The sequence below is a fragment of the Amphiura filiformis genome, chromosome 4 (assembly GCF_039555335.1).
Source record: "Amphiura filiformis chromosome 4, Afil_fr2py, whole genome shotgun sequence".
In the NCBI taxonomy this organism is placed as follows: domain Eukaryota; kingdom Metazoa; phylum Echinodermata; class Ophiuroidea; order Amphilepidida; family Amphiuridae; genus Amphiura; species Amphiura filiformis.
In genome coordinates this window covers 23,533,716-23,554,836 of record NC_092631.1, presented here as the reverse complement: position 1 = coordinate 23,554,836, position 21,121 = coordinate 23,533,716, and the positions used below count along the sequence as shown (strand labels likewise).

Here is a 21,121-nt window from a genome sequence, read left to right as displayed (position 1 = left end):
CTATAAAATGCAAAACATGTGTGACCAATTATGTTCAAGTGGTCCGTTGGTTACTCATTGAAGTTATCTTCAGTAGATAGCATTATTGATGAAATTGAAGTCATGCATAATAAGGCCCCATGTCACTTCGGAAAAAACGGGAAATCGCCATAAACTTTGTGTTTTTTGTAAATATTTTAATGTATTTAAAAAAAAATTTAATATATTTATATTTCACTATTGTGATTTGTCATATTCTTTGGTGAAATTTGACAAATTTTTGATAATTTTACAAACATTTTAGCGATTTTACAAAAGTTTCTGATAATTTGCGAACGTTTTTGCGATTTTGTAAAAATTTTGGCGATTTTATAAAAATTTTGGCGATTTTATAAAAATTTTGGCGATTTTATAAAAATTTTGGCGATAAAAATTTTGGCGATTTTATAAAATTTTTGTTGATTTTAGAAATATTTAAAGGAATTTACAGAAATTTAGGCATTTTTATGCGAGTTTGCGATTTTAGGCGACTTCCCGCGTTTTCCGTAGTGACATGGGGCCTTTTGGAGAAAATCATTTTTTCAAATTAATGCAGATATCCCGTTTTGTCGGTTGCGTAGGCCTATACATTTTCAAACATTGAATATGGATAAACTAATGACTGATTATCGACAATCGATAATTGATTATCGATAATTGATAATCAATTATCGATTATCAAACTGATATTGAACTGGGGAAGTGTCCCATCAAATTTGCACTTGTTTGTAGCTAATAGCACATCAGGATGACGGTTGAAACTTGTATTTTGCGCCCAAAATTGGTATTTGTGCAGTAGGTCAGAGCTTCGCTACCACTAGTGGAAAATTCAAAATGAGAATTCTTTCAAAACGATGAGAATTGGACAAAAGTATGAGAATTTAAAATTTTCTCATTCTTGTAAAAATGTCTCATTCAAATGAATGAGAAATACCAATTAACGTGTCAACCACCTGTTACATTGTTTTAAATGTGAAAATTAACCACTTGTGACAGGTTGTTGACACGGTAATTAATATTTCTCATTCATTTTGATGAGAAAATTTTATATGAATGAGAAAATTTCAAATTCTCATACTTTTGTCCAATTCTCATCGTTTTGAAAGAATTCTCATTTTGAATTTTCCACTAGTGATAGGAGGGCAGTATTCAATCTGGGTAAAACCCGGCAAATTTAAAAGTCTTTACCCACTTCGTGCAGCGCCATCCTATAGATGAGTGGACTTATGACGTCAATGCCTGGCAGTATGCGCGCGCATCATATTTTGATCATGACTCGTGTTTTTAAAAACCCCGCCACATCACAAAAAGGCTATTGAGCAGTGTAGTGGTTGCATGCGGTTCACTAAAGCATATCGATATACCATACCCTTGTCTTTGTTGATAAACATTGAGGTCAACTCATCTATTGTGTCCACCTAATCTCGAAAAGGCAAATTGGGCAAGGAATGTGTTATTATGGTTATGATGAAGTCAAAATTATTCAGCCAAACCTCGTACAATTTGCCTAATGACGATAAGGGATAATACATTGTCTTTGTTATTTTGTCTTATAACCTTCAAGGACCCCAACTTTGAGATATGTCATCAATGCAGGAACCACGAAATGCAGGTGTGAATCTCTTTTTCTCTTTCTCCATTAATGAAACTTGCTACGGTTTAAGATTTGGGTATTTTCATATTTAGTATTTCACCCGACTGATAATAGATTCGAAATCATCGTAGCGGTTTGGTAATTCGGTTTATTATATTATTATGTAATTTTTCAATAGACAAAGGGATGCTTGTTTATTTCTGATGGAGCATCAAAGCATTCATCAGTGTACTTCGATTATATTTATAAATGTGCTTCTATAAATACGCGCGTAACTTATGGGCACGACATATCAAGACCAGCAAGCGTGATCAAATCCTCATGCATTGACCACTATACAAAAAAGCATAGGAACTCTGTAGATAAATATCATTAAATCTAAGAATTAATTGAATAGCAATTATTATTACACTTGGGGATTCCGAATTTGTAATATGTTATCAAAAATAACATTTTGAAAGTATTTGACGACGGAAAAAATATTCAACGACGGAAACGTTTACAATATAATCACAAAGTTGAACAAAATATATAATTTTGCTGCACAGTAGTCTCCTGTTGTTCCGCCTTTGGATTCAAATGTATAGAAAGACCACCCGCTATGTAGAAGGTCACTTCGAGACTTACTATTTACAAGCTGTTATGGCAGCGCGGAGGTGGTCACGTGCGTATTTATAAAAGCGCATTTATAAATATAACCGCAGTACACTGTTCAGACAAATTATAATTTAATACAGAAAAATCACTGATTATCACTTTAATAACATATCTACAGCCTGTCTGTCTCAAAAAATTGTGCAAGTGAAAAGCGCCCTATTTGGCAATTAGAAAATACCGTAGTGACAAGATGCGTACATCAACGTCAAGGGCACAGTCGTAGCTCTCAAATGCCGTTTATTCTATTCAATTTGCTTGTTTCAATCTTGAGATATGTTAAGTTAACAACGAAATGGTAAAGACACAATTGTGCCACTTTTACTAGGGAAGAGGGCTGTACATGTAAATCAATGATAGCTGATGTTGATGCGTCTAATACTCATCTTAGAGTCTCGTGCATTAGACGCATCAACATCGGCGCGCGTGCATTGTTTTGTCTAATTTCTCTCCCAACAAGTAATACGCGTTCATTAACCTATAAGTGTGCGATATTTTTTTGTCTTTTAACATGTCTTGAGTGACAAAGAGAACAGTATTATACCATTTTAAAATCATTGCCATTCACATGTATTAAATTTTACAGCAGAATGTGACATATTTATTTATCTTTTAATCTGTTTTAAATGGAAAAAAGATATTAATTATACCTGTATCATGATAAAACAGTAAAAACAATTTTGCATTGTTGTGTAATTGATGCAATCTTTTGATTTCACGAAAGAACTCTTGATAAACTTGATGCTATCATTGATTTACATGTACAGCCCTCTTCCCTAGTAAAAGTGGCACAATTGTGATTTTACCTTTTCCTTCTTAACTAAACATATCTTGAGATTAATGAACAGAACAAACGTCATCTGAGAGCTAAGACTACGCCCTTGACGTTGATGCAAGCATCATGACATAACGGTATTTTCTAATTGCCAAAGCGGGCGCTTTTCACTTGCACCATTTTTTTCAGGCGGCATAGGAAGCGCAACACGTGACGTACGAGGCTGGCGAAGATACAGGGCTGACAGTCCCATTCAAAATACACGGTTAGCAATTACAAATGGAAAATTAACATACTTGCAGTGTGGTACATTGTCGTACCCCAACGGTTTTAGAGTAAGATAATTTTGCTTTGACACCACATAACAAATTTAGAATTGTTTGTGAAGATTTGATGATTATGTGTTAATCCAATGGCGACCTCAAAATTGGCGATATCGCTTCCATCACCGCCTGATTTTTTTGAGACAGTCTTTATAATGTTCCCTTCTTTCCGCTAGCGGGGCGTATTCCTTGGCCGATTTTATGGAAGTAGGAAACGCAGTAGAGAAAAGTGACTTCCTCGAAGCTTGTGAATTGGTCGATTTGGATGATCCTCTGGGAGTATTTTTCACATCGGTAAGAGATGATTACTGAACACACACTTAAACCTGATAATAATACGCCGTAGAAGTGACGTCATAATCGGATTAACTACCATAGCAATGGATGAATACAATTTTTGAATGTACCGCGCTGCACTACAGGCAGGTTGCACTCATCACCTGTGTATGTCTGCAATCATAGATTGAATACAATGCCGCTCTTTTCAATGATACTAATCTCACAGGTGCGAGTGATTAGCATTTCTTTGACATCTGTGGTTCAATACATCGGTACCACGTGAACGTTGTAGTGCGGGGCGATATAGTCAGAATTGTATTCATCCATTGCTATGGTAGTTAATCCGATTACCTACGTCACTTCTACGGCATATAGCATTGTAATTGCAACTAGACAGGTCATAGACCACGTATTGACCATGTACACAGTCGTGTCATTTTTGTGATCTTTAAACCAAAACACCAAACACTGATGACATTTGACGCCAAGTCAGGGAGCATCAAAGACATACAGACTATTTTCAATGTATATGTATAATTGATGTCACTCTGATATGTTATTTGTGACAGGAGAGGAATTTTAAAGGTATCTCGTCTCAAACCGGAAATGACCACTTAATGAACTTTGACCCTAAATTCGTGAACACCCCAACGAGGTTATCCACTTTACTCATGCGTGACTTCTAACAAAAGGCACTGTATTCTTCATTCAAACCAATTCAATGCATGACCTCGGAGTTACCTACATGACTTTGGCGGGCTATTTTGAAACAGTTAAGGTTGTACATGCAGGTACTTCTTTTGAAAGTCCTAAACAAGGTATAGGAGTCGCTGATAGGATATGCAGCTTATAGAACACGGATAACCTCTATACACTAATTTCAATGCATGTGCGTAAGATAATATTGATCATTTTGTCAGCGATAAGGAAAGTACGCCTATAGACGAATCCAACGAGCCAAGTGATGGCAGCATTTAGTCGGCCATGACTGGGTCCCGGCGCACCAAACTGGTGTTGTGACTGGGTGAATTAACGCCGCTTAAAAATCGATGTTATGTTGTGTTGTAAACTTCCATCATTCTATTGTCTACGTGTAACACGGGTGATGAAATGCAGTTTAAAATCCCCGGCAAGGACGCATCATTTCATTTTAGGGGACCCAGCTATGGCTGCCATTGAGGTGTAGGAATGCGCGAAATTGGATTCGTCTATAGTCCTAATGCGCTATTATATTATAAACTTTTTGCACTATTATATTATAAACTTTATGAACTCCCAACAATATCTTCCCTGGCGTAATGGTGCTGGTACAAATTACGTTAGAACAATTATGATCACTTTTGCAGGGGTCAACCGGCTTCCCTAAAGGAGTAACCCACGCACACAGATTATGCGATATATTTTCCACTTTCCTTGATTCGCTTTCTACAGATGCTGAAGGAAACGAAATTCCATGGGTAGGTGAAATGAATTTGCTTTGTAAAAACAAGTCAGTCAATAAAAGTAGACTGATTTGTCTCTATGGGAAAGACGTGATGGAAGTATAAGCGTTTGAAAGAGCAATCAGTTGGTGGAATTAAGACCTCTGATTTCACTTGGAAATGTTTGCATTGACCCTCTAGTAGAAAGGGTATTATAAAGGGTAGTACTTCATGAAATTAGATATGATATCTGTATTTTAACTAGTATTGGGTTAGATTTTACACTTCCTTGCTGTTTTTAACAATAAATATTTTATTGTATACCAGTTTTGGACAAGAAAGTCTCACGGATCGTGCCCAAAATGTCTCGGATCGGCCTTTTTCGCATAGTGGCTAAACCAAACCAAACAGCTAAATACTATTGACATGTTTTGTATCAATTTTCACCGAGAGATCTAGATTTTTAACTGTGGTACATGAAAAAAGTGTTCATTTGTCACCCTGTTAGTTGTTTACAAATTATTTAGATATAACAACTTTTGTACTCACAAATAACGCGAAGACAAAACTTTCTCTATAACTTTGGCAATTGATTTCAAACTGGTTTTCAAAGGTTGAGCACTTGCGAAAACAGGAGCTCTGCACACAAACCAAGATACAAGTTTAGTTGCCAATTTAAATCAAATAAAATCGGCATCAAAGGAACAATGCGTTACACAATCTATTATCTTCATGTTTATTACAACCTCCATGGTCGCACACACCTCAAAATATAGGTCTAATACTAATACATTAAAAGCACGTTTGCTCTAAATCAAGCGGGAGTGCTTGTAACTTAATGATTACAGTTACCAACATGTGTGGGGGCATTTGAACATCGTGTCCCTTCATGGTAGGACATGTTAGTCCTCACCGGGATTGACGCCCATGGATTTGCGTAGGAAAAGTTAAAATACTATGCTATTCTATCGATTCATTTCAGATGTCAAGATACGCTTTGATAATGTCGTTTGGAGGCATAGGTGCACAAACTGGGGCGTTGTTGCCAGTATTCACAAAAGCGACCACAATCATTGTAGGACCCGTCTATGACGCCAAAATGTTAGCTCGTGTCATGCACGATGAAAAGTAAGTGCTGTGTATGTGATATATTTTTCTGATGATGCTTTTTTCATCCACAAACAGTGCTTCATTTCTTTTTTATACCAAGACATATCGAGTCATTGATATGTTATTATCATTACGATAAAGCAGACGGGTTCGCGCCTAGATAGTTTTCAACTTTTTTTGAAGCTGGCCCGTTTCACAATTGCTGGGATGTGAGGCGGAAGTGCGTATCATGTGCGGACAAGGACTGTTAATGACTAACAAGATTAGATCATGGAATTCGAACTGCAAGCTCGTGAGATCTGAAGGAGCGGCAAAGATGAGGGTCAGTCTGAAGGTTGTCAGGAAGTAGTTGCCATAATAGCTCCGAACCTTGCGATGGAGCATAATAGTGGCACCAACTGCTCAACGGTGGGCTGGCCTAAAGACTGAATTTGGAGGAAGGAGGGTCCTTCCCCAGGGGTCTATAATGCAAATGGCACACGCCTCTGGACTGCATCTAGCTTTGACAGTAATGTAGCAATTGCTCTACAGAGAGATGTCGTCAATGAATATTATAAACAAGATGGGATCAAGGATGGATCCTTGTGAGACACAAGTATTAATCTACTTCAGACTGCTGGAACACTTGCCATTTAGTATAATCTTCACACAGCAGTTTGAGAGGTAGTCAGCTAACCATCTAACATCTTTCCAGAGAAGTGCGGAGAGAGTTTCTCCAGGAATCCAGGGTGCCAGACTGACTCGGTCGAACGCTTTGCAAATGTTCAGGCAGACAACACGAGCTTCTTCTCTGTTGTTGATAACGTTGTTGAGACGCTGACATACATAAGTGAGGGCATCAGATGTTGAGTGACCAGTTCTGCTTAGAGATCAGCTTTTGATTATTGAGATATTTCCACATTAACCTTGGTTTTTGAGAGTAGAGAGATATGGGCCGGTAGTTTCTCGGAGAGTGTTTTCCCCCTTTCCTGAAACATGGGATCACATCAGAAACTTTCCATTGTGCTTGCATGTTGTGTTGGAATGTCCACTGTTGAAACAGAACTGGAAGAGCCGTGCTAGAGGAGTAGCCAGTTCAGCAGCTGCAGTTCTCAGAAAAAGAGCGGGAATCCATCAGGCTCAGACACTTTATTGATATCTAGTTTGATAAGCTGCTTTCATACTTTTTTTAGGCCAGAAAAACAATCTGAAGCATGGTCGTCCTCAAAGGCATCGTCATCAGAATGCATTAAACCAACAGAAATCTGCTTTGTATAATATTTTCCTTTTCTGTGATTAAATCAAAACAGAATTACCGGTACAACCATGCTGATTCATCACTTGAATGACATTTTGAACCTTTCAGACATCAAGGACCATGATTTATCATCTCTAGAGTTATGTAAGTGTAATTCTCTGATTATGTAAGTTCTGAAGGTAAAGGTGAGTCACAGTAGTCTTTAAAAAAAAATCAATTTTCATTGTCTAGATTTGGGGATTCATGAAAAGTTTAACCAGAACTTGTAGTTACATATGCCATCCAGCGCATTTGTGGCTCCGTGCGTTAAAATAAGAAAACTGTAAGATCAACTCTCAAAATCTGGATTGTTTATTTTTATATGGTATTTACCGTTTTCACTGCAAGAGTAAATCTGTGATGGAAACAACAACAACCACAAACAACAACAACAACCACAAACAACAACAACAACAACAACAACAACAACAACAAGAAAAAAATCCAAAACACTTCATTCATGGAGTAAATTACCTCCAAGAGAACGCTAATTTCCTCATCAAATATAAGGACCTAACTATTGATATTTACAATACGACTTACATATGCTTTATCAAGAGGTTCAGAACAGCATTGGTATTGCCCTTTGACAACTAAATCAGCGAATAATTTAATTATACGATCTGTTTATCAAAAACATGATTTCGATGTGCTGATGCGACTAGCCGCCGACTACCATCATAATATCGCGCTAATCCAGTGTATTAACTGTCTCGTTTGCTTCTTTCGTAACAATTTCAGGTTTCACTGGTGGAAGTATTATTCCCCGTTCATTACGTGATAGAGTGGCCAAGATCGCCAAGCATATATTGGTAAGGGGTTTCAGAGCTTCATGAAACAGTTAGCCTAAGCTGAATTTATACAAATCGCTGAGGCAAAAAGCGAGTTTAAGAAACTCCCGAGAGATGTCGCTTGACATGTGAATGCATGAACAATATTTCATATCAATATGTCTTTTGAATATTTTAGCTGTCGTCTGCAATCGCGATCGCCGTGATTAATATAAATATAAATGCGACGAGCGATGCATCGCAAAATTAGGCGATTTTCCATCGCTTTCCAACAGCGTTGCATCGCAATCGCTCAGCGATCAAGTATAAATGCAGCTTAACACTTCTTTTATTACATGTTTTGCTCCAGGTACTTTACGCTTATTTGCCGATTAATCTTGGTAATGTGTCATTTTTTTGAATTTTCAGCTAGGGTATGGCGGATCTGAGGGTTTTGCGGCAAGTCAAACTCCGAGAGATTCGATTGAAGTCCTTGAAGGAGCCGCATATTCTCTCACATCTGGACAAGAGGTATGATCAGGTCCCCCACTGTAAAAATCGGACCAGCCAAATTTGCACGCTACAAAGCCTAAAAATAAGATCCCGCGAATCACAAATTGACATACGTATGGGAGCTGCCACAGGGAGGTAACGGGTGCTAACGGCCACGCGGGCGGTCGCCGGGGTATTAACGAACGCGTCGCCAGCACAAGCGTCCTACGCGATCAATAACGCGTATAGGGCTCATTAAAGTTCATGGATACGCGATGACAGGGTCAATGGCCGCTTCCACGCAGTAACATATTTGCTGTCAGGGTCCTGGTATGATATGTCTCCTCACTTCACCTCACCAGGCTGTGTTCGACCATTGTTGGACGTAGCCCTCTTCATGATTCTTCACTGTTCTTTGTCTCTTGCACTTCTTGTCCATGTAGGACCCATGTAGGCAGTAATGTCATCACGTCACCTCCTCTTCTGTTTTCCTCTTGATCGTTTCCCTGTTCTTGGTTGCCATTCTGTAAGTCGTTTAGTCCATTTGTTATCTTCCCTTCGTATAAGGTGACCAGCCCATTTTCATTTCGCTTCTTTGAGTTTCACCATAATGTCTTTGACTTGAGTTTGACGTCTTATGTCAGTGTTCTCAATTTTATCCCTTAAGATAATGCGTAGCATCTTCCTTTCCATTGCTCTTTGGGCTGTTTGTAGTTTCTGTTCCAGGTACTTGGTTGTTTCATGTTTCAGCCCCATATGTCATTGTTGGCAATACACACTGGTTGAACATTCTACTTCTCAGATATATATCAGATATATGTCTACACCAGGTAAACTATTATTTTTCCGTTGACGTAAGACTGACCAATTGAAGACATTGAAAGACATTGACGACATCAATTAATTTTTCGGCAGAATTTTAATTATTTTTTCACAAAGTTGATGGTGTAAATGTCTGTGATTATGGCCCAAAGGCACGGAACAAATATATCAGAAATTTGTAACGAAAACCAGATAAAATAATGATGGCATGTAAAGATAAATTCATTATTTTTATTGGTAGGCTATTAAACATTTATAGCTTTCATCGATGATATGTCGGATTGACTCTAAGCCAAAAATCAGGAAAATATCCCTCAGTTATTGTTAAGTTGACTAACTTCAAAACTGGACCAGGCGATCGACCGCCGATTCCCGCCGGTTCCGTCCGTTTGGAGTCGGTTTCTATTGTTCACAATGAAACGCGGTTCAACCGCCGGTAACCGCGGTTCAACCGTTCGAGTTTTGATTTCATCCCTCAATCAAACACAATCACGCGTAGTTTGCTTTACCCATTTAGACGAAAATATACATAACATTAAACAACAAAGACCCCGTGATATAAACGGTAGCATCTAACATCTTCGCTTCGAGTTATATATTGCAAACTGACAACTTCATGTTCAATGACATTTAAGAAATACTAAAATTGTGGTATACTGGAAGACAGAGATAAAAAGACTAGTTTGTGTCTGACGTCATCTGTCAATCAAACTCGAGCACGGTTTGTTTGCAAATGTCGTGATGATATGAGTTGCTGAACTCGGCGGTAAAACCGGGCGCATTATTGTTAATTTTGCACCTTCAAACATACAAATAGTCTCAAAAGTTAGGCCTTTATAGTAGGAAACTTTCTTTTGCGAAGGCACCATATCAACAATGCCTAAAAAAGTTGCTTTTTGCCTTGTAAAAGTACGTAATTTTTCGCCATGTACTGCTATTCCTTTTCTCGACCTTCCTTTTACGCGCTATTTACTAATCAAGGATCGTAGGGAATTTGATTGACAGTGACGTCACACGCAAATTATAAGTATGCTCAATTCTCGCGTTTCACAATACGATGCGCCTCCAGCGGTTGCTGGGTCGAGGCCAAAATGCGCAGTGGATCATGGGAAAGTGTCGACATCCAAAGCCCGCGTAATACGAATACAACTAGGAACATACATCATTGTGGGTCTGCAATTATGAAAATACCGAGGTGAAAAGGCTAAACGACGACACCCGCTTCTCTATATCCAAAGTTGATTAAGCTATGCTTTGATCAGCTCGTAATCGGCGGGAAATATTAGGCTTTTACCACTACGCCGTAAAATAGACCCACATTAAGAGTGATATAGTTGACCTGTCTGGTCTATATTGTGTGTGTTAGATAAGTAGGCAAAGTATAGAACTTTAATTTAATAATTCGTGATACTTCTGACTAATTGTCATAAGACAATTCTCAATAGAATTATTAATATTATACCTCGATGTTATAAGGCCCGCCGATTGTAAACGAGCTGATCAAAGTGTAGCATACAACGATACTCTTACTGATAATTAATCACAAATATTTAATATTGATTTAATATTTCAAATTCAGCTTAAGATAATAGGACCAGATGAGCAGATTCTACCTATCAATACACCAGGAGAAATCTGCTTTCGCGGTCGGAATTTATTTATGTATTATTGGGGAGAAGATGAGAAAACAAAGGCATCCAAGAGACCAAATGGATGGTACCACACAGGGTAAGAAATCTTGGTGTACACTCTACATGATAATATCCCCATCAGATACAAAAAATATTGGAATGTTAAACAATGAAAGTATATTAAGGAAGTTCCCACAATCTGAATGCGCATCTTCTAGTGAGAATTCTTGATGATGTTACCAATATGCTTTCACACACAGGGATATCGGAACTCTGGATGAGAATGGCTACCTTAGAATTGTCGGAAGAAAAGCGGTAAAGTTTAGAATATTGATTATTTTACTCTATAACCTGATTCATAGTAGTATGGGCGTTAATTACTATTGTTTTGATTATTTACCATGTTTACCAAAAACATTTTTTTTAAAGAATAACATTTTACCTGTTTGTAACATGTCAAAATTTTACAGTAGATGATTTCTTAAAGGGGGTCTCCGGTAATCATAACGTTATGCCTTATATGTGGGAAAATAATTATCAAGCATGAATCACATGGTTTTATTTAAAACAAACTCATATTGACCATAAAAACGAATAAAAACAGTTGTCTCTCAACACGCGATATTCAAAATCCCCGCGCCAAAATTGTATAAGTGCAATGACGTAATGGTTATTTGTGCTCAATTGTCGTCAGCCTTCATTGTATTACTGGGACGTCATTGCACTCGACAATTTCGGCGCCCGGGAATTTTGAATATCACGTGTTGAGAGACGGATGTTTTTATTCGTTTTTATGGTCACTATGAGTTTGTGTTGAACAAAACTACGTAATTCATGCTTGATAATTATTTTTCTTACATATAAGGCATAATTACCGGAGACCTCATTTAAAGGGATAACTAATGATTTGCTAAACCAGAACATCATAAAATTCATCAAAATTCAGATTTTTGAATGTTTTAGATCAAGCATATTGTCACCCTGCTACGATAGGCCCTGATTGCCATTGAAAACAAAGCACAAAATATGGTTCAAGCATGCATCAGTTACGTAATCACCCTAATTGTGCAAAGATTGGTGTATGTTTAAATGCATGGTTGAACCAAATTTTATACTTTGTTCTCAAAATTACAAAAAAAAAAATTATCATCGTAGCAGGCTGACGATATAAACTCCTCAACAAAAGTTTGGAAACTTTTTTCAAGCATCTATATCCCAGATTATATCGTGTTGCATATCAATAGATATATAGCTAGTTTATTCCCCTTTACAATGACACCACGTTTGAAGCAATCACCTTTTTCACGTCTGAGTACACGTCTTGTGAATGTAGTGGGTCTCAAACAGAATGTGCCTAATTGACCATTATTCTGTGCAGCAATCCCATATCTTCACAATCTGGGACCTAATGCAATCCTCCAAGATGACAAAGATCGCCCCACAGAGCCAGAACTAGTCACTAACCTCAATAGCGGGCGGAAAAGCCATACACAGCCACACACCAGCCAGCAGCCAGGCACCTTCTCCTCATGCTGCTCACAAGCCTGATCACACATTGCTGTGGGATGGCATTCCATTTTTCAATCAGGATTCATTCGCAGGTTATTCAACGTGGTTGCATTGGCTCCTCTGGCACGCACAGAACGACCAAGCTGGTCCCAAAAGTGCATGTTCAATCGGGTTTAGATCTGGGTTGATGGCAGGCCATTCCATTCTCTCTACTCACATATTCTGTAAGTAGTCGTTGACTACCCTGTTTGCACAGAATAATGGTCAATCTGGCACATTCTGTTTGAGATCCCACTACATTCACAAGACGTGTACGCAGCCGTGAAAAGGTGATTGTTCCAAATGTGGTGTCATTGTAAAGGGGAATTAAGTAGCTATCCATTGATATGCAGCACGATATGAAAATGTCGCAAATAATATGAACTATAGATGCTTTAAAAAAAATTTCCAAACTTTTGTTGAGGAGTTTAGTATAGATGTGCTAATCAAACGGACACATAATGGGATATTCCATTTAAAACCCACACTACCCCTGTGGAAGATGTTGGAAATATCTGCTACAGACATGACAGAGGGAGTATGAATTTCAAATGAAATGAACACATCAGGCAGCTGCATTTGAAATTCACCCTCCCTCTGTGGAAGATTCAGGTTGAATCTTTCTCATGAAGTTGTATGAATGGAGCTACCTAATGTGTTCATTCCATTTAAAATTCACTTCCCCTGTGGAAGATATTTCCAAAATCTTCCTCAGATTGTGTATTATTGCAACTGCATTATTTATGTGAAATAATGATCTAGAGAGAATTAATTGTGAAATAAAAATTTGGGCACACAGGAACGAATCATCAAAGAAGGCATCAACATAGCTCCTGGAGATTTGGAAAAAGTTTTAGATCAACATCCAGCAGTCAACAATGTTATGGTAATATACCTTGATTATTATACTCGTGATAACAATTGCAAAATATTGGTGATTAACTACCTTTGTATTTAATTAAAATCTCATTTAAAACAATATTTATTATTCCCAGTTATCTTCTAGATATCTTGGCGTTGTTATGATTTTCTTTATTATTATTATATGGGTACCCAAATTTACACGAAAATTTGAGTTAACAAACTAATTTGATTGCGTCATGCTGTTCTAGGTTGTCGGTGTTCCTGATGAGCGAACGTCAGAAGAGGTTTGCGCATGTGTGAGGTAATTATATTAATTCATTTATTGGTTCCATTATTTTGGTAAATAACATAAATTAGTGCGAAATGTTTCATAATCATAACGAGAACCTTAATATAATATTTTACTGTCCATTTTGCTAAAAGTGTACAATCATGGGTGGCTTTTCAACTGGAAGTTAGAAAATAAAGCATTTATTGACCGCTCGATCACATGTTTGGCATAGAAAACAACGCAGTTTGGGCCAACACATATAATAATAAAAATCGTATTAATGAACATGATAATTATTAAGATAATTATCATTATTGCATCCTAATTTTAGAAATATCATTTTCCTGGCAACTTTTCCCATTTCCTGTTTTTTCTTCAGACTTCATCCTTCTACCAAGGTCACTGCAGACGAATTGAGGGAGTTTTGTAGAGGAAAGGTTGGGCAAAGATTATATATATTAATTATTATTTTTAAGAAAATATTTAAGAATAACTTTTGTAGGGTGATATAGTTAGTTTGGGTCAGAGTGGATGATTGTGATGATGAAGATGATGTAAACGATGACGACGACGATGATGATGATGAGGAAGATAATGACGATGACGATGATGATGATGACGATGATGATAATGTTGATGATGATGATGAAGATGATGATGATGACGACGACGACGATGATGATGATGATGATGATGATGATGACGACGACGACGACGACGACGATGATGATGATGACAATGGTGATGATGATGACGATGACGATGACAATGATGATGACGATGATGATAACGACGATGATGATGATGATGACGATGATGATAAAGATGATGATGATGATGTTGACGACGACGACGATGATGATGATGATAATGATGATGACGATGGCGATGACGATGATAATGATGACAATGAAAATGCTGATGATGACGACGATGATGATGACGACAACGATGATGATGATGGCGACGATAATACGAGCGTAAGCCTAGTCTAACAAAGTGGAGGGGATAGATGCTAGATTGTTTTCCTATCGCTGTAAAGCGCTCAAACAATACAAGTACCCCTTTTCGTCCTTTTTTGTAAGATATCTTAAAATTACTGGCATTCATCTTCATCAATCATCATCATCATCAGTCGGCTGCGGAGCAGGCGACTACAAGCTTTCTCCAACTGTTGCGATCTTGGGCAAGCGAAATAATTTTGTTTGGCTGCAGCATCCCTTCAGTATCTCCCAGGAGGTGCTGTACATACTGTAAGTACAGTGTCCGCGGCCGTCCCGGTTTCCTCTTCCCATGTGGTGGAATATAAAGGGCATATTCTTTCACAGGCTCGTCATCTTCAAGACGCAGTATATGGCCGAGAAATTTGAGTTGATGAATCTTGACTCTGGCAGCCAGTAGAGTGGTGTTGGTCAGATTGTAGATGGTTTCATTTGGGATCTGATCCACACGCTTGATGTTTAACATGACTCTGTAGCAAGATGTTGCAAAGGCATTGATCTTGTTTTCCATGTCCTTGGTGATTACCCATGACTCGCACCCGTGCAGAAGGATAGTGACACAAGTTGTCTCAAACAGCTTGATTTTTGTTCCGATTGGCAGGGGTGGGCTTCTCCAAAGGCGTTCCAGTTTCCAGAAAGCGGCCCAGGCTAGTGCTTTTCTTCTTGGCATTAATCATGCAGAAAGTAGTTTTTAACAAAAATTGAGGGCGTCGCTGTTGAGCAAATCACACATTATGACTTTATGTTATGATTGTGGTTTCCTTTCTAATCATTGATAGCAAACACACAGGGGGATGTTGCAATAACCCCTCCCCATCCCAACCTCGTTAGACAAAAACCTTAAATGAGGATTAAGTTGCTATCATTTTTTCTACAAACTTGCAGGTATCTGATTTTCTTGTTCCTAAGTACCTTCTCTTTATGGAAGCCGCATTTCCAACAACAGAAACGGGCAAAGTAAGTACCTACATGTGTGAATTATACTGGGGGGACCGACCAGGGGCACCGGGTCTGCAGTGGGGGGGGGGCAAGCCATTATATCCAATCCCCGTGCCCATATGACGCTACCCCACTGATTGCTTGTCCGTCTTTCCTGGCCCTTTGCCCCTTTTCTGGGCTTACTAAAAATCCAAAAATTATACCTTTCCCTGGAAGTGCTAAACAAGTTTGCTCTCCTCGTGGTATACTGCCCCAAAAACTAAAGATTAAATTTTCAAATTACTTATTACATTATTAGTTCTGGTTTCGAACAATTAGTCTTACATAGGCACATACTCCACCTCCATTCCGGGTTCTATCACGGAGTATAGAATAACCACTATAGCACATGAATTATAAAAAATATAAAACAACCATTTTAAGCGTTTCAACGTTTGCCGTGTTGAAAAAGGGGAAAAACGGAATACGTATAGTACATTTGGACAGATTCAATTATAATAATGATAATAATAATACTTTTTAAAATATATATCAGATATAGCGCAATACATCAAGCGATCACAAAGCGCTTTACTACAATAAAGCAGAGATATAAATGATATTTACAATTAGATATCATTAAAACAATAAGATGGCAAATATACAAAATTGCAATATATAAAAATACATGGTAGGCCTATATTAAAAATGTTTGAAGAAGGTAATTGAAGTTTGCATGATCCTTTCTGTCTCTTTTTTTTCAGTTTCACAGAAACCAAATCGCTGCACAGGCGAAGTCGGAACTGGGACTATAGAAAAGAGTGGAAGCAAACTAGGGACGCACCATTATGTGTTAAGATCTCTAAAGTGTCTAGCTTCTCATCACTAGTCATCCTGGAATTAAGTATATATCACTAGTCATCCTGGAATTAAGTATAATGAACTGTTGCCGTGTTTTCAACACGGCAAACATAGTTTCAGTGCAACGTCAGAATCTGATCTTTTTACACTCTTCAATTACATCACGACAATAATATTTAGGCTATTGAGACAAATAAATATCAAATGATTAAAAAGCTGTCCATTATATGAAAATGTTGACCTTTCGTATTGAAGATATAGATTTTTTCCGTATTCATCAAAAAAAAATGGAGGTCTTTTTTGGGGAAAAAATACATATCTTAAGTATGAAAAGTCAAAATTTGTATTTGGTAGTCGTTTTTTCATCCCAGCTACGTACACTTTAAGTATATATTAGATTTATAAAGTTTACTTCGAGGACGGTTAAATATTAAAAATATCAAATTTGAATAATATCCCATAAAGGTCCCACAATAATTAGTGAAAACGTCGCTATCCAAACCTATAATGCATGGAGTTATAGATATAAGAAATGGTGTAGTTACTATTTGTGATATGTTAATATCCCAGCAAACACAAAACGTTTTCGACATAATTCGCAAGGGGTTATAAAAGGCTGTCAGAAAACGTTTAAATGTCGGGTTATATAAAGGGTATATTAAGGGTATAAAACGTTTTCATAACATTAAAAAACATTTCTTGATAATCTACTGCCCAGCAAATAAAAATGTTTTACACAAAACGTTTAAATGTCGGGTTATATAAAGGGTATAAAAATGTTTTAATAACATTCAAAAAACATTTTTGAAAAATTAATACAAAACATTTTAAACAGAATGTTATTTTTAAGTTAAAAAAATATTTTGCAAAAATGTTTGCCCAAAATATTTGCAATAACGTTTTAAAAACGTTTTCATGACCTTTATATAACCCGACATTTAAATGTTATTAAAACGTTTTGAAAAAAACATTTAAAGAACATTTCTGTGTTTGCTTGGTGCAAATATTTTAACATAATGTTATTTAAGTGTTGAAAAAATATTTGGTAAAAAAATGTTTGCAAACATTGTTTACAATAATATTTTGAAAACATCTTAAAAATGTTTTTGCAGTGTGTTTTCATTCAAAACGTTTTGAAACGTTTTCATGACCTTTATATAACCCGACATTTTAATGTAATTAAAACGTTTTTACCTAAACCAAAAGCCAAAATATAACTTATTTAAAACGTTTTTAAAACGTTTTTGTGTTTGCTAGGATAGAATCTGTTATGCTTTGTTGGGTGTAAAGCACTATAGCCAAAAACCCTGTAATGCTGGATAATAATTATACTCTTGCAACGAAAAAGAATGAAATTAACTCAATTTCCATTAATTAATTTAACGCCATTAGAATAACTACTATAGGCACTGTTAAATATTTTGGCCCGGGCCCATCTGGCCCTATTGTAAATCCGGCCACGCCAAAACTGCGGTATGCGGCATTTTCTACATTTAACCTATACTACCTCTTTTTGGGACACATTTATGTTGAAATATTGTGAAAACAATAATTAGTTCTGAAGCCATAGGCGTATTTATAACAGCTGCGTTACTTTTTGTGCAGACTTTATATAATGTTCAACGATAAAAGTGAAAAACAAGTGTCAACATGGTCAAAGGAAATTTAAATATAATAAAGTAAGCGGTATATTTAGTTGTTGCCAATCTACGAAAAACAAAGACTTTTTATTCTGTTCTAATTTTGACACATACTGTCATATACGATCAATTTTGTACAGAATGCGCATGGAATGTTCGTGAATGCGGTGTGTTGATGATAATGCTGATGTAACCAATTTTGTGTCATGTTTGTGTCGATTTCGCAAATATTTGAGACAAGTCACATTCTCTTTTTAGAAGATGGGGTGGCTCTAAAAAGAGCCGTTGGGTTTGATAGCATACATTTACTTGGAGGTAGTGTACTTGGTGACAGCCTTGGTGCCTTCACTCACGGCGTGCTTGGCCAGCTCACCAGGCAGAATAAGACGGACAGCAGTCTGGACCTCGCGGCTGCTGATGGTTGACTTCTTGTTGTAGTTAGCCAAACGGGAAGCCTCACCAGCGATGCGCTCAAAGATATCGTTGACAAAGCTGTTCATGATGCTCATGGCCTTGCTGGAGATACCAGTATCTGGGTGCACCTGCTTGAGCACCTTGTAGATGTAGATGCCGTAGCTTTCCTTTCGGCGTCTACGCCTCTTGCCAGCTACTGAACTACCCTTGGCCTTACCGGCCTTCTTTGCTCCCTTTCCGCTAGTCTTGGCAGGCATGTTGACGATAGGTTTCTTCAACAGAAAATGTCTAGTCTTCCTGAAGCAGGCTATATTTATATGATTTGATATGCAAATGAAGGATCCTGCATTTTTCGGTGAGAAATCATGTTCAATAACCGATCGTTTGTCTTGCTTTGTGGACTGCAATTGATCAGAACACCAACATTGATTTATAGTTGGTTTAGGGATCTTTGTGCGTGCATAAATTTTAGCAAACATTGATTCAAATGTACAACTATTGATCCCCAAATATTGAATTTTTTTAATAATGCGCCGAAGGTACCCCTATTAATTTTGATAGAGATATTTATTGTAGTTGATTAACTTTGTTTTAAAATTTAAAAAAATGTATTACATCAATGGCAATTGCGTTGGTCCAAACTGTGGTGTTGGTCTTACATGACAAAAATGTGGTCGGTGGGTCGGGAAGTACTTATTTTCTTATTTACAGTTGAATTTATGGCGACTTTTCAAGAAAAGCTTTGCAAAAGCACACAGACTTTGCGACATATTTGTCCGTGTGTTTTTATTCGTTTCCTCGCGTAATAATAATTATCAATCTGCAATTATAAGACATACTGGTACTTGGCTACCGGGGTGAATTAGTGTTTTTAAAAGTATTTAAATAATTTCACATCATAGTGCCATTACAGTTATGCATACACAATACCAAAATTGGTCACAGTCTGCATGTTCCGAAATTCACGTAAACCAATGTCCTTGAACATTTTAAGATCATTGTTACTTTGACATAACTGGATGACACTGTGCATACTCAATTATAAATTATATCTTTGTGAATTAAGGGAGGTGTAAAGAGCGATTCCAGAGGGAGGGTGTATGTAAGAGGCACAGCCATCAGAAAATGAATAACTGAGATCGCGCGCCAAATAAACTTACTGCATAAATTCCCAAAGTCTTAAAAAAATAGGCATAGGTGGGAATCGAACCTGGCACCTTTCGGTTCTGAATCAACGGATAGTACCACTAAGCCAACTTCCTATCTGCACTAAAATCTGTGATATTAATTCTTGATAATGCTTAATGGAAAAAATCAATACTAATGTACGATGTCATTCAAAATCAAATAGAAGTCCCACAACTAAAGTAGCAATCGATAAATCTGCTCACTCAATCATCAAATAATCAATCGAAAAATAAATAAATAAATAAATAAATAAATAAATAAATAAATAAATAAATAAATAAATAAATAATACAAAAAAAATAAATTAGTTTTTCTAGGCCCTACGCTGGAAAAATAAAGCAGCATAACAAAAGTGATAGACGCACGGTTTCGAACAAGCGACGCTCAGAAAAGCAACTAAGAAATCACAACGCCTTAGACCGCTCGGCCACAGAATCACACAGTCTATTCAATGTCAAAACAATATATTAACCTTTAACGTTACGTTTAACGTTAATATTAACCTTTAACGTTATTGGCACATGGCACGGGCACATGTCTGCGGCTAAAGATTCTGCATAATAGAAAGGCGCACAAAAGGTCTACCTCTGACATGTAACCAATTCTTTGTATACCAGCTACAGTCAACATAATACAAAGAAGTATATTATAAGGCGTAGACGCAATCATCAATGCGGGAAGTATAAAACCGAAAACAGCCTTGAACCCTGAATTCAGAGGTAGATTTTGGGTTGTTACATGCAAATACAAACTAATTATATGATGAAAACCCACCGAGAGGACTACGATACTTATTCAGAGCCAATCTACATTCTGTTATTCACAAAAGCCGACGATCAAAGTAAAATTATAAAAGGAGCAAGACCAGATATCAACGTTAAATCACGGTAAGCCTAAAATTGCATCGAAAACGCCAAAATGCAGTCACAAAATTTATAATATTACTAAATCACCAAAACGAATTGTAACGTAGTATGCAGAAAAGAGTTGTATTAGCAATAACAAAGTATGTGCAAAAAGATTTGTCTTTGGGATGTCGCTTTTTTGAAATATCACCAAAAATATCAAATTTTGGAAAAACGCCCCAAAATTCAAAACAAACACGAACCTTCCAAAATAAATATATATTAGCACTCGGCGGCCCAGTTACTACCTGTCGCTGTGATTTGGGGTAACTCGTTGCTTCCCTTCTCCAGATACCTGTACTTCAAGTCCGCCCATACCCCACGCCTTAACATGTTTTTTAAATGC

The 21,121-nt window shown here is 37.2% G+C and overlaps 2 protein-coding genes across 2 annotated transcripts; one reads left to right on the top strand and one right to left on the bottom strand.

Moving 5' to 3' along the window:
* Window positions 1-3,565: 3,565 nt before the first annotated feature.
* On the top strand, window positions 3,566-17,432 carry LOC140150071 (medium-chain acyl-CoA ligase ACSF2, mitochondrial-like). Its single transcript, XM_072172074.1, has 13 exons — window positions 3,566-3,658; window positions 4,990-5,100; window positions 6,047-6,192; window positions 7,464-7,555; window positions 8,192-8,262; window positions 8,650-8,751; window positions 11,114-11,262; window positions 11,426-11,480; window positions 13,513-13,599; window positions 13,826-13,878; window positions 14,228-14,285; window positions 15,735-15,806; window positions 16,532-17,432. Exons 1-13 carry the CDS (start codon window positions 3,566-3,568, stop codon window positions 16,580-16,582), a joined length of 1,140 nt encoding a protein of 379 aa, XP_072028175.1. The 3' UTR covers window positions 16,583-17,432.
* Window positions 17,433-18,350: 918 nt separating this feature from the next.
* Window positions 18,351-19,126, bottom strand: LOC140149745 (late histone H2B.2.1-like). Its single transcript, XM_072171802.1, has one exon. It carries the CDS (start codon window positions 18,937-18,939, stop codon window positions 18,574-18,576), a length of 366 nt encoding a protein of 121 aa, XP_072027903.1. The 5' UTR covers window positions 18,940-19,126; the 3' UTR covers window positions 18,351-18,573.
* Between the last annotated feature and the right edge of the window lie 1,995 nt (window positions 19,127-21,121).